Source organism: Lissotriton vulgaris, chromosome 8 (assembly GCF_964263255.1).
Source record: "Lissotriton vulgaris chromosome 8, aLisVul1.2, whole genome shotgun sequence".
Classification (NCBI taxonomy): Eukaryota; Metazoa; Chordata; class Amphibia; order Caudata; family Salamandridae; genus Lissotriton; species Lissotriton vulgaris.
The window spans coordinates 529406252-529421101 of record NC_141696.1 but is presented as its reverse complement, the minus strand read 5'-3'; the positions used below and the strand labels follow the sequence as shown (position 1 = coordinate 529421101).

General features: G+C 43.1%; 1 protein-coding gene across 3 annotated transcripts in view; it reads left to right on the top strand.

Moving 5' to 3' along the window:
* Positions 1–14850, top strand: part of ATP11A (ATPase phospholipid transporting 11A) — a 941588-nt gene that overhangs the window by 765335 nt on the left and 161403 nt on the right. For all 3 annotated transcript variants that reach the window (XM_086934336.1, XM_086934337.1, XM_086934338.1), the window contains exon 20: positions 9265–9439. In XM_086934336.1, coding sequence (XP_086790462.1) covers positions 9265–9439 — 175 coding nt within the window. The remainder of the gene's footprint in view (positions 1–9264; positions 9440–14850) is intronic.

The following is a 14850-nucleotide window of genomic DNA, read 5'->3' as shown; positions in this document are numbered from 1 at the left end:
ACAACTTTTTGTCTTGGGAAGAGAAAGCACTAGTCCGTCTCCTTACCACTTCCTGGACTCTGCTCACTGCAATCTGGGGCACATGTGGGCTGCAACTCACAAGATGGAGGAGAATGATTTGGGGTGCACCCAGCAAGGCCTTCAGGGGCCTGGGCAGGTGTGAGAGGAGGGCTCAGACTTGCCTGGTAGCTGAATAGCCAATGGTCTGCTGGTATATAAATGTATCACTTTATTCTGCATTACAGCACTGATGAGTGTTTGTTGTATCTTATGTCAATTGAAAATTGAATAAAATCTGCTCTAAAAATAAAAAGAGCTAGAGCTCTATTTTACCTCACTTTCATTTCAGCCTTTGAACTTCGCACCAATCCTCCAACTCCCTTTGAGCAGCATTTTTAAGCAGCCTTAGAGTTGCAGAGGCATTAACAGATGACAATTTAATTGAACCTTTTTAGTATGTAACATAAGGCATTTAGATAATCAGTGTAATGGATAAGTAATTAGTCCTAACATCCCATTGCCGGAGTTCTTTAAGATTGAGACCACAAACCACCAAGATTGTAGCAGACATGTTTTACTCTGTTCACTCCAGAAAATTCTTAGACTCTTATCAGAGCACCAGCATCAAGTAATTCACCAAGAATTTGAGCAAACCTAGAGGGGCAAATATTGCTATAAAATAATTCTGTGGGCTTGCTGTTAGGGTTGGTCGGATTCACAGACCCTCTGTAGCATGTGTTCAGCATTGTGTTCCCTTTTAACCAGAATTGCATGTTTTTAGATATCCCCTAATAGAGCTTGTGCCCTCTCCTATAATTTGGAGACGATCCCTAAGGAACTGAAAAGGACGTCTCTCACGTGAATCCCCGCTTGGATTACTGATTGTGACGTGACCACGCCTTCTTTAACCAGCCTTCGCTCTTCGTAGAAGCTGCCGGAGCCTTGTTTCCTGGTTTCCTTCCTGCTTGAGTTTCTGATATTGTTCCTTGGCCATTCGTTTGGTGGATAGATCCTTGGTATCTTGCTGTCTACCTTTTTTTCCCCGGATTCCCTCACCCTCCCTCGAGGGGCGGGGTGTCTTGTCCCCGCTATCCTGCACTTCCGCATTCCGCCTTCCCCTGATTTTTCCTCTATCACCTGGTATTGTCTACATCGTGTCCATGAGTAAAGTCTTTGTGTGTGTCTGTCCTGTGAAGTGCTCGCTCCGCTCCGTCTTCAGTTTAAGAGTCGGACGGCACTCCATTGTGTCTTCTGTAAGTCCGTGTCATTCTGGCCATTTGAGAGCCTCGTACCACTCTGTCTTCAGTTTAGGGGTCGGACGGGGCTTCTCATTTGTGCGCGTATTTGGTGTACACCCGTTCCGCTCTGTCTTAAGGTTATGAGTCGGACGAGATGTGTGTATTCTGTTCCATTTTGTCTTTAGCTCCATAAGTGGGGCAGAGTTTTTCATCTGTGTTTCTTGTATCCCCGGTCTGCTCCGTCTTTAGTTTAAGAACAGGACTGGGTGGCCTCTTTGGCTAGTTCATGTTCTTACCGTGCTGAGTTCTGTGCATAGCCGGTAAGACTTCCCCTGGTTGTGAGTGTGTCTTTCACTTGTGTTGCTATTAGCCGGGTGTCACTCCGTTCCTACCTGGCTCATTGCCTCTCTGGAGTAATCCTGGTGTCTCTTCACTCAAGATCAGACGCTCACTATCCTGGGGTAAGTGAAGCTTCATGTTGAACATATGTATGTGAGTTTTGGAGGTTATACTTGAAGTTTAAACGCACTGTATATTTGTTACAGCTTTCTCTGATTTCAAGACTACAGCTACAATCATCCAGCTGGGGGAGAGTTGGTACACTCCTTGAATTATTCCCCCCACACTTTTTGGGAGCAGTCGGCATTGAGTGTGTTTAATCCACTCTTGTCATTGCTGTTTGGAAGTGTGGGGGACTTTCATCTTCGCTTCTGTGGAATTTGCCTCCTCCCCTTTGGGGAACCCTGACACTTGCAGTGTGACAGACTAAAACTTTCTCAGAGTCACTCGCCCTTAAAGCTACCAGTATAAATTGAGTTTCCAAAGGTTAGGCTGTAGTCATGCTTATTCGATCTCTGGGTTTACTTCAATATCATAAAGTCTTGTAATCCTTTGGATTCTCATCCATTGAAGCGAAAGCTAGAGATTAATGGCCCTGTTTCTGGTTCCCATTAAGGGCTGGGTTGCCCTTTATCTGGGATTGTGAGAAATTGCTATTCATGTTATCTTAAAAATTACTAGTACATCCACAAGCTTCTATACTGTACCCTCAGCAGTGCATACAGCTTAGATCAGCCTTAAATGGTTTACACAGTGGCATGATCCTTCTTGCACATTATGATCAGGTTCATCGCCTATTAAAGGATTTCAGTAACCATTGTGAGTAGTTGCCACATGAAGCATTTATTTTGCCTGTAAAACAGCAACAGTGTAAATCAAAAACAGTCTCTACAAGTGGATTGAGCACAGAACATCCTTATTTGATCTGTCAAATACTTTACTGTTAGTACATTAGAGCCTGTTTTAATCTTTTAAAAAAAACTGCGTACCACTATTTAACTGAATTTAAGCCATCCATGTTTGAGGCAGCTGATACGCAAACAGGCGCTCAAGTGCTTTGCATGTAAACTTAATGCTTTGAACAAACTGAAGGCCGACTATTGTATGCAATTCTAAATTGCCTAAGTGACAACATAAAAATATGTTCTAGGTATGCGTGGCTGTAGATACACATGCTTTGCACACTCCTGCCATCTAGTTTTGGGTCTGGATGTGTGCACGTTTTTCTTCGAAAAAGTCTTTTGAGTCACGAGGAAAGTGACATCTCCACTTGGCGATAATGCGCATGGGCATCAACTTAAATTGTTAGATTGTTTTCTTCTGCTGTCAGGTACGGACGTGTATTTCTGCACTGCGGTTCGAGACCATTTCGGATTCCTTTCAGTTTGTAATTCACCCTTACCCTTGTCGATATTGTTATCGAACGCGTTCCCATCTTTGCATTTCTCAATCTGGAAAACTATCTCCTGTTGAATTGATGTGCTCCAACCGCGGCATTCAGGCCGCGCCCTTCCGGGCCTCTTTTTCCATCTCTTTGGCTTCGCCTTAGAATGCCCTGTTAATGGAATGGGCTCCATTCCGTTTCTGCCCGAGGTGCCACACTAAGGACTCACGGACCGACCTACATCAGGTCTGCAACCTGTGCTTGTTTCCCGATCACAAAGAAGAAGACTGCGAGGCCTGCTGATCGTTTCGGTCAAAGAAAGCCTTATGGGACCAAAGGGCCCATCGCAGGGAGATGCAGCATCAAGAGGTCGATAAAACACCGGACATCTTTGGTCAGCAGGATGTCGAGGAGGAACTTCATGAGGCTTCTGCGGTCGAGGAAGAGGCTTTTTTCTTAGAAGACTCCAGCTCCAATTTCGACTTTCAGATCGACCTCCAGATGCAGGATCTTCCACTGGGTCAGCGTACTGCGAGTACTGCCTCCCCCTTCCTACCAAACCAGCGCCTCCTGATGACAGCACCTCATATCAGAAACTTATCAGCATGGCTGCAGGCTACCATTAGGTTCCCCTCCATAAAAGCCTATTGAAGAAGATTTCCTCTTTGAAACCCTATCCAGTACTCATAGGGCTACCCGATACTTCCCTATGTTAAAGGCATCCTGCGTCACCCTGATGACATCTTTAAAGACCCTGCTCGAAGGTAGCTCCAGGGGAGTCTGCTTTTCTGTCCACCCATCCTTCGTCGGAAAGCTTGATGGTCCAGGCTTTGTGCTCTTAAAGGCTTGTCTGCAGGTTCCTTCCCATCTACGCATGCAGATAGGGAGTCAAAGTGCATGGAGCAATCGGCAAAGAAGGTGTTCTCGTCAGGAAGTAGGGCTCTTAAGTCGACAAATGCCACATGCCTTATGGGTCGCTACATCCATTCTCTCATCCACTCAGCCAGGGAGGTTGTCCCTAAGTTGCCCGAGGAGGTACAAAGGCATTTCTCAGAGTTGTTGTCTAATGCCCAAGCTGCTGCCAGCCAAGTGATACAATCTGGTCTAGACATGGCCGATTCGGTAGTCAGGGGGATGGGATCTTCTGTAGCTACTAGGAGGCATGCATGGTTGCGTGGTACGGGTTTCTCGCCTAATGTCCAGGATACTTTGCTGGATTTGCCTTTTGATGGATCTCGCCTGTTTGGAGCTAAAGCGCAGTGTTATCGCTCCAGCTTATTGATTATTTTGACTGCAAAAATGATGGGGAGAATATTGCTGGAACTCTTACAGACATGGACTAGTGAACACAACATGCTCTCGGAGCTTCAATTTGGTTTCCGTCCTGCCCTGAGCACAGTTAAGCAGTCTCTCAACCTGTACCTTTTAATAAGCAAATATGCTGTGTCCAAAAAGGAGAAGCTCTACCTGACATTTATAGACCCGAGCTCTGCTTTTGACTCCGTAAACAGAACCAGATCAGGGCTCAAAAAATCCATTCGCCAGCTCGCATTTGCGGGCCAGATTTAATTCAGGGTGAGCTATTTTTAGGTCCTACTCACCCTTTCTGACGAGTAGGAAAATAAACTGACTTTTGACCTCTGTCTCTGAAAGCAGAGGAAATGTGACAAAATAGCAAGATTTAAAGGCATCTTTACTACTCACAAAGTAAATGAGCAATAAAAATGCCTTTACATTTTGTTGACTTGTCACATTTGCTTGCTTTCACAGACAGAGGACAAGTGCATTTCAGTTAGGTCGAGCAGATTTTGTAGGTTACTAGACCTACAGGTCTAGTAAAAATTAAATGATTTTTCTAGCCCACAGATTGTGGAGCATTATGTCTGATATGGGGATAGACCAGTATATTATCAAGTTCCTGAGGGAACTTCATATTGAAGTCACTGCCAGTATGAGATTTGGCCCATGTGGGGGCGGGTGGGGAGGCGGGAGAAGACAACAGCAGCTTTTAATCTAGTCAGTGGAGTACTTCAGGGCTGCGTCTTGGTCCCTTTGCTCTTTTCCTTATACATAAACGGCCTGCAGGAATTACTTTTGGAGCTTGGGGCAGATTGCTCCTGTATAGGAGATCGCAGCGTTCCTACTTTAATTTACGTTTCCATTACAGTCCTAATATGCAGGACTGCCATTGGTCTGCAGCGCCTGCTGGACCATTTCTGTAAAGTTATGACGAACCTGGACCCGAGGGTTGATTAGGCCAAAACACGTTATGGTCTATGGTGCCAGGAAGAAGAAAAACACTGTATTTACAGTTAACAACAATAAAGTCAATATTCTTCCCATTTTTTTTTTACCTAGACATTCCTTTTGATAGGCACCTTACCTGGGGCCCACTGAAGACCAGTAGAGTTGCTGCTTTCTCTAAAGCTGTGGAGGCCATCCTCAATTTTGCCAGTGAACTAGGTCAGAAGCCCATTAGAGAACTCACTGCCATTTATAAAGCTAAATGCTGTGCAGTTGCCGCCTATGGGGCAGAGATGTGGGCATTAGTGATCAGGAGGGACTGGAAAGTGTTGAGTATGGTGTTATTAAAAGGCTGTTAGCAGTCCCTAAAAGCTCCAGCTCCTTCATGTACCACTCTGAAGTCGGGATAGGATACATAAATGATATTATCAAAATGAAACTTTTCCTTCTGTGGCTCTGATTCTGGACAAGGAGTCAAACTTCCTTTAACCAGGCCGTGCTTGCCAACGGGCTGACACTCGTCCAATGCTTAAATATTCATTGGATAAGGTATATTTGCAACACTTGCCTTGGCCTGGGCCGGGAAGATCTCTTCAGCTCCCCAGCAGTTTAAATGCAAGCTTCCTAAGCTCCTTGAAGAATAATTTTTAGCAGGGTGTTTGGACTATCGAATGCGGAGGGAGGTTGATAAGCCAACTATTCAGGCATATGAGGAGTTGCACACATATTGGTCCTGAACCGTACTTAACATGGGTATGAAGCCAGTTTTTTAGGTTTCCACAAATAAGATTCACACTGAGCACAGTGCATTTTTAGCTGCTTTCCCCTTCAGAGTTCTTATTTCACGAACCTATCCATTTGCACCTATGATGATGGGTCTGCACAAAACACATTACATTTTAAGTTCTTTTGTAAAAATGTATCCGACCCTGAGGAAATGTTATTTTTTACCTGTATTAAAACAGGTCAACATACGTTGCAGTAGAGCTGCTTTGACGTATTTGCAAACACTTCTTCCCACTGTGAGAATCTGTTTTTTAATTCCTATTTTTATTCAACGTGCCATAAAGAAGAGGGCAACTGTAGTCAGGTAACAAGTTTTAACCTTTTCAATCTTTATTTTTTTCTGCCTGTTTATATGGCTTTTTATATTGATGATCTATACTGTTGGTCAAACCAAACTTTTTGACTGACTGTTGTATGTATTAATGTCTTATGTATTTTTATGGTCTAACTAGACCAAATAAAGTTATTCTGGCAGACTGAGCAGACCTATGTTATTATATTGAATACACAGGCTGCATACAGAGTTTGTAACTTGTGATACACTTATTGTGTATTTGTATCAAGCACCATTTTTTCACTCCACTATCACTTATGCACTTGGAAATCGTTTTTCATTTCCTTTTTTAAAAAATTATTTTTGGCATACATTATTTTACCTATGAGCCGTTGTTTAACTATTAAATTAGAGACCTCTGTTTTTGGGAAACTTTGCTAATTTCCCCAGGTCCCTATGGATCCTAGAGTTACCCTTGTGTTATAAAACATAGACTGCATGATAATTGCACGCACTTTGAGATATAACATAGTCCTTATCATTCCAATAAAAGCACTACCTGGAAGGCGGAAAGATACTCCAAATAGCAAATAGTATGAGATGAGACTGTATTACGCTCGTGGGTGGAGCCAAGGCCCCCATCTATATATTTTAAAGAATCTGTAATAGTATGTGCAGTAAACAACTGAGCCAGACCTCAAAAATGTTATTTATTATTTAACTATTTTTTAGCTAGTATAGAATTATTTATTGATGGTTATGTGCTTGACCACTTTGGGCCTGATTTAGATGTTGGCGGTTGGACCACCAGCCGTGGGCCGTCACGGTGTGCCAGGACAGGGGGGATCTGGATGAAGGTGAGTAGCCTGTATACCGAAAAATGTGAGTGTTCACCCCTTTTTTATCCCTTTTCGCTGAGGTATTCCCATTGGAATTCCCTTCAAAATAAGCCCGAACCAAATCCAGACAGCGGGAATTTTGCGGCAGCCCACCCTGCTGAAAAGGTGGGGAGCGAAGTCCTGGCAGAGTTGGCGGTACCGCAGCGGTCTTCTCGTCCATTGAATCCCAGGATCTAAATCTGCAAAAAAAAAACCTCTGTCGCTTTCTCGCCAAAATCTAAATCAGGTCCTCAGTGTTTCAAATTTTACCACCCAGTGTGGCCAGTAGTTAGTGTTTCTAATTGTTAGGAGTTAGTGTTCAGAATTAAAACTATTTTAATGCTCCTACATTGGTTTAGTACTGCTGAAAATTTTCCTGGAGATTTTTGTGATATGCCAATTATATGAAGGTATTTATTTTACTGTGTATTTCTTGTATATTTGTTGCCATTGTCTTTTACTTTTGTACAGTGCTGTGGTGTCTCAAATTTAGGTTTTGATAAGCTGGAGAAATAAATATCTCTGGAAATTTTGTTGGTTTCCCTGCTTTTTGTTGTGGTGTTTGAGAGGTGGGCATGTTGGTCCAGTATTTTCATACATGCCAAAAACATTACAGAGACTAAGAAGCTTCTTGGAACCATACTGATTTGAATGGGGCAGATTCTCAGTTTGGCATACTGGTTACTAGATTAGTTTTAAGATTAAATAATTTGATTTACCCTTCAGTTTTGCCTGCTCTGAGCGAGCTGTGACCTAGCTCACAGCTAGCTCAGAGCAGGCATATTCTGAGTTCGGTTCTTATGGTTTTCTAGTTTTAAAAATATGTTTCAATGTTTGTTACTGAATGTCTGAAGGGCTTTGAAAGGTGACTTTTGCATAATTGGGTCAACTTTCCTATTGAGTGCTGTTAGCTAAGTCTTACATGGAATCCTCGTATCATTCAAGCCAAAGAGACTTTGATGCAGGTCCTTAAAACAAGTATTTAAATATTTTAATGTAATACTACCTATGTGGTGTGCTTATTTTTGAATAGAGGTAAAAGACATCCTAACTTTATGTGCAGTCAAGACGTTTAAGACCGCAAGGCTGGTTCTTGGCAAAAGTGAGTCTAACACTGATGTTTCAGTTGACATATTAATCACTGTGGCAATTTGTGCTGCACCAATAAAGGGCTGAACCGGGCTCATCTCAAATGCTCAAGGCATAGTTTATCAGTCATTATACCAATTCACAGCCTCCTCTCCTTCAGTAGTCTCCTATGATTTGTGCGTGTATTTGACTGCATATCTTCTGTAACTCTCTACCATGGCAATTAGAAGTATAGTGATACGAAAGGTTGGTGTTCTTAGTTGAGATCATTGTCCATTAAAGCCACTACTGTATGTTCTACTTTTGTAGTGGATATAGCTGGTAGGACTCTTGTTTCTGGTCACTGAAGGAGATAAAGACATCAGTGATATTTGGGAAGCTGCACTGTTGAGATACAGGGCAACCAAGACACATTCCCACACTCTCCTCACTGTGGTATCAACATAAGGCTATAATTCTGTGTTGTCTCACGATGATCTAGGGTAAAAGAAGGACTTTAACTCAATAAGACAGAAAGAGGTGAAGTTGGAGAATATTTCTGTCTTCAGACTTTTCACACCGGGGAAAGAGAATTGAAGTGGTTGCATTTGCTTACAAATTTTAGGTTACAGTTTTCCAAAAAGAGTCATATATCTGATAGAAACTTAACCAACATGATTCTGCCTGTGCCTTCCTTCCAGGTGATATTGTTAAACTTACGCAGATGTGGCGTATACATGTTCTTTAGGAGTGCATTATTTCTCCTGAAGCTTGTCAAAATATTTAATGACTACTCGATTTTAAAGCGGGGGGAGAAGGAGGGGGGCAAGACTCTCCGTAAGAACACCAGCATGTGGATAGCTGGTATGGCCTTGACCTCTTAGAACTGGGATAACTTTCTTGTATAACTTTGTTATTTAGGTGTACTCCTAAGAGAATTTAACATTAGATGGTTACTGCAGAAGCTTATATTGTCGCCCTTTCTTTTGTGGAATATGTGTTGCTTAGACATATCCTCAATTAATTATTTGTAAATATTTCTGTACCCTTCAGGTTCTCAACTGATATGCACGACTACGGTTTAATCATTGATGGTGCATCATTGTCCTTGATTATGAAGTCGAGAGAAGGTGGTAGTTCCAGCAACTACAGAGAATGGTTCCTGGAGATATGCAGAAACTGCAGTGCGGTGCTCTGCTGTCGAATGGCGCCCCTTCAAAAAGCACAGGTTTGTATTTTTGTCATTCTTGCATATCAGAATAAATATAAAAGATGAGTTAAATAAAATGGATTGTGGTCGTGATATTGCCTTAAAGGCAAATATTTTCCCCATCACCATTTGGTGGTGGGTGATGACCTTTCAAACTTATAAGACATACATTGAACAAGTCCGTTCAGGTGAGTTTATTTGAATTCCTCCTTTTCTGGCAAACCGTGTGTAGAAAAAAATTGTTTGATTTTCATTTTAGTCTACCTAAAAAATTATTTAAGGCATCATAGGTTCTACTGGCAGTTCACATAGATAGCGTATGGAATTGTACATTGCATCCTGTTATTTTTCAAAGGAGATATTACATTTGCCTTCGCTTCTACTTTTCATTCAGAGTTTTTCATGACACAGAGAATGTCCTTGCAAGGTGCAGATCTCATATTCTGAGGCCATAAACATAATAGTTATCCCACATTTTAGACATATCTTAAAGGCTCTGACAGTAGAGTTGTCATGCTACAGAGACTAGCAAAGTTTATACAGCCAACATAGGTCTATAAAGTAAATCAATCTTATAAGCTTATACATCAGACAGGAGTAGTAAATACAATGTCATAAAAATGTGTTTGAATAGAGATAAGTAAATGCCTTCCAGTGGGTCATAAAATATTATCAAGTGCACCCTGGAATTGAGGACATTGGGTCTGCATTCAGAACCTCATTACAAGTCAGGCAGAGTGGCATTACCTCCTTAAGTTCCGCTCCACCTGGTTCCAAGAGGGTCGGTTTTTCCACATCTGTTTTTACCAATTGTGGAAGAACCAGACCCAAATTTACCTTAATTCACTTGATAAAGTCATATGAGCCTTTGGCTGCAGCCAAGAATCATCCCTTGTTTTTCTTTCTGGTGGAAGCTCACAGTCCCCCCCCCCCACCAAAAACACCTTTGCTTTCTCTTCACTAATCCCACCCATGCGACCATTACAACTGGAAAAATTGGTACCATATTGTAATTCCCCTTTCTATGGGGGTTAACTTGTAATTGCACAAATATGGTGTGGGTTTAATGCACAGAAATGGTAAAATTGCGCCACCAGACTACAGCGAACTTCCTGCACTTGCTGAGGTTCTCTATCAACATGCCAAAGGCACACCTGACTCCCACTCAGATGCTCCCTTTCATCGGAGCTGTTTGGACATGGTGCAGTTATGGGCTTATCCTCCTGAACGGCGAGTCCAGGATATTCAGGCTATCATATGTAGGTTTCAGCCTCTATCCTGAGTTTCAGTGACCCTGACTCTGAAGCTGCTGGGCCTCGTGCCTCCTTCATCCTGCTTGTGACTCATGCCTGACGGCATATGCAGGCTCTGCAGTGGGACCTGAAGTTCCAGTGGGAACAGCATCAAGGGAATCTCTCTGCCGTGGTTCAGATCTTGGAGGATCCTGCAAATGATCTGGAGTGGTGGTTAATGAACTGCAGTTTGGTCAGCCGCTGACCCCTCTCCAACCAGATCTGACAGTAGTGACAGATACATCACTCCTGGGATGGGGCGGCCATCTGGGAGAGGTAGTGAGTAGAGGATTCTGGTCTCCGGTGAAATCTGGACTCCACATCAATGCCAGCCGGATTGCTCAGACCTAGATTATTAGAGCTCCTAGTGATCCGGCTGGCATTAAAAGCCTTTCTACCATCCAGCAAGGGAAATCTAGTGCACAACACCACTGCCATGTGGTACTGCAACAGGCGCAGCGGGGTGTGGTCGTGGACTCTTTTTGTCAAAATGCCCTACACCTTTGGACCTGGATGAAACAGTTTAGCATTTCCGTGGTGGTTCAACACCTTGTGGGCTGTCTGAACACCAAGACAAATGAACTCAGCCGAAAATGCCAAGTGGATCACAAATGGAATCTCCATCTGGAGGTGGTCCAAGGTCTCTTTCATCAGTGGGGAGAGTCTTGGTTAGATCTGCTGGCCACCGCAGTGAACGTGCAATGTCAGCAGTTTGGCACGCTAGAATTTCCATGGCGGCTCTTATTCTGAGACGCTTTTGATCTCAAATGAAGCTCAGGCCTCCTGCACGCCTTTCTGCCCATACTACTCCTGCCCAGAGTTCTCAAGAAGATTAGGAACAACCAGGCCTAAGTCATCCTTTTGGCTCCGGACTTGGCTCGGAGACTTTAGTATCCTGAGCTATTAAGCATGGCAGCCTATCAGGCTGCCCCTTCAGTAGGATCTTCAGTTGCAGCAGTGGGGGAGGGTCCTCCACCCGAAACTGTCAACGCTCCGCCTTCATGCATGGAGATTAAGCGGTGACAGTTGACAGCTTTCGACCTTCTGCCCGAAGTCTGCAATGTCATCTTGGTAGCCAGGCATCCCTCCACCAAGTTGGTATACCGTTGCTGTTAAGGCAAGTTTGTGGCATGGTGTGCAGAAAAACAGGTTTATCCTCTTACTACCCCCCTTTCCCATGTCTTTCTGTTTATTCTTTCTCTGGCCCAGAAGGGATCCGCTTTGGGCACTTTAAAGGGCTATATTTCTGCCATCCCAGCCTTTGTGCGGTTGCCAGATCAGCCATCTCTATTCAAATCCCCATGTGTAAATAGGTTTTTGAACATTCTCCAACACGTTTCCGCCTTCACCCTTTATCATACCTCAATGGGACATAAATTTAGTACTCACCTTTCTCATGTGAGCTCCCTTCGAGCCACTACACAACTGTCCTATCAGGCTCCTTACAATCAAAAGGACCTTTCTGGTGGCCATAGCATCTGCCCAGAGGGTCAGTGAACTCCAAGCTCTGTCATCTAAGTCTCCGTATCTCAACATCTTCCCAAACCTGCTGGTCCTTCTCACCAGAGCTTCCTTTTCCTAAAGGTGGTAACTCCCTTTAATGCTGGCCAGTCCATCTCCCTGCCTACCTTTTTCGCTCCGCGGCATCAATCTAAAGAAGAGGAGCGACTCCATGACTGGACCCAAATATAATTCTACCTTTACTGCACAAAAGAGTTCCGGGTGGATGACTAGCTCTTCAATGGGGTATGTTGTATCCAAGAAAGGGAAGGCAGTGTAGAAATGGATCTTCTCCTAATGGATTGTGCTCTGCATTAAGATCTGCTATGCATTGGCCAAGAAGCAACACCCCATAAGGTTGGCATGCTCATTCCACCTGAGCAAAGGCTGGTTCCACTGCGTTAGCACGCGAGTCCCGGTCCTGCACATCTGCCAGGCAGCAACGTGGGCTTCTCTACACATGTTCACAAAACACTACTGCCTGGACAGTTAGGTCCATCGGGACGGGAAGTTTGCCTATTCGCTCCTGTAGGCCATTTTGGTATAAAATTGTTTTGCAGACCCACCTCCGGGAATTTATTGCTTTGGTATCTATTCTAAGGTAAGGAATCTGCTGCTAGAAGCCTCTGTCAGATGAACAAGGTATTTTCCTTCAGTAACACGTTATCTGGTAGAGAATCTATCTAGCTACAGATTCCTTACAGCTCCACCCATCTTACCCGCTCTGTCAACTGATTTCAAGGGACAGGGCTCTTCCCCTTTCAGGCCCTAGTTTTCTATACCAGTGGTCAGTGTTCTTCATGGTCCATACTCCTGGTGTTGAAAGTTGCGAAATAAACTGATGTCAGTGGCCTGGGGTGGTAACTATACAGGCACTGTGCAAGTCACTTCCGGCTTGAACGACACCACGCGGAGCGAACAATGCCACCTATAGGCACCCATGGGTACTGCTCACGAAAAATTTCCATATCCAGTCTGTCGCCTGGGGATCATTCTAAGGTATGGAATCTGCAGCTCAATGGTATCTACCCAATAAGCCATTACCGGAAGTAAGTAACTTGTTCAACAGGGCCTTAGAGTCCCTAACTCAGAATGACTTACCACTATATTTCTACTTTAGATATTAAATAACTCCATGTTGTCTCTAAGTTCATTTTTGATCAAATAAATGATTTTTCTTCAAATATTACCATGCCGTTTTGCCCTTAAAGTATATGGGGCAAATAAAGCCTGTTATTTTCTGAAAACATGCTAATTTCAGAGGTGAATACCAGCTTACAATTGCCATTAAATGTTCTAGTTGGGGAGCCCCATACACAAGCTTGTCCTTTTCATCAACCACTCATCAGCCAAACTTTATTCAGTTCATGCTAAACAAACGATAAAAGCATCACATTGAAACGTGTTAAAATTCTATAAAATCATCCATTTCACTGTATAACTCCAATTGATAAAAACTCATAGAAATGCAGAAAAGCAAAAAAAATCCTTAGATATATCTAATACAACACCTATCAAACCACGTTAAAAGTGAGAAGCTCCAGATCACGTGGTAAAAACATGGGACACTTAGGCTAATTTGTTTAAATGCCCAAATCACTCAATGAGTCTCTAATGCGGAGCACTTTGGAAAATAACATAACAACCCTGTGATATACTGTCACATCGCTTAAATCATACAAATGCTTAGAAGCCTCATGATGGTTAATAAACCTTTCAGTTAAAAAATAAAGGGTTTGAGATAAAAATGTCCTTGAAATGAACGTGCAAAAAAGTGTGATGTGCTGAGTTGACTGCTTGTCACAGGGGCATTACTGAATAATGGTTCCCACCATGCTTTCCTTGGGAATGCAGTTTTCCAATGAAAGATGAGAAGGCAATAGCATTTTAAAAGATACCTATGATATGTATTGTAAATTAACATAAGGCTCAATTTACAGCCATGCTGATCATTCAAGGCAGGATAACGACCCTCTGACACTTTTTGGAGATCTGACTGGGCTCTTTTCTCTCGATAGGCCTGAATTTACTACTACATTAGCTCCCTTTTAGATTAGCCAGTGATGTCTTCCCGGTATACCCAGAGTTCCTGGTTTCTCTGCCCCAGGGCCAGCAACAACTGTTTTAAATGCTGTATCCAAGGGAATTTAGTAGCCTGGTCTAGGCCTATACAGTCTGTAATGATTGATCTGGTGGGAAGGGGCTCTAATTTAGACCATAAGGATCACCATAATAAGAGTGATTTGCTTTCAAAGGTATCAGATAGAAAGTCGGCTCCCAGTTTCCAATGGACATTAGATTCCGGGGTTGAGTGGTGTACACTTAACAATCTCCTAAATAAACTGTTTTTGTGTGTTTGCAAAATCCCATTGTCCCCCATGACCCAGACCCCCACATCGTATGTCACAGCAGAAATAGTTTTGGCATTATAATGAGTTAACAGCTCCACAGTTGGTTTAGTGCCTAGCTTGAAGGCGAAACTGATCAGGCCTTCATTGTTTCTTATCATAATAGATGCGCAGGTTTCCCGATGGCACTTCTAATCCAATTTGGAGGATATGTGTAAGGTATTAATTTTCTAATTTTCTCCCTTGCTCATCACAGCTCATAGAGTAGGTTTATGCTATGGTGATTTCC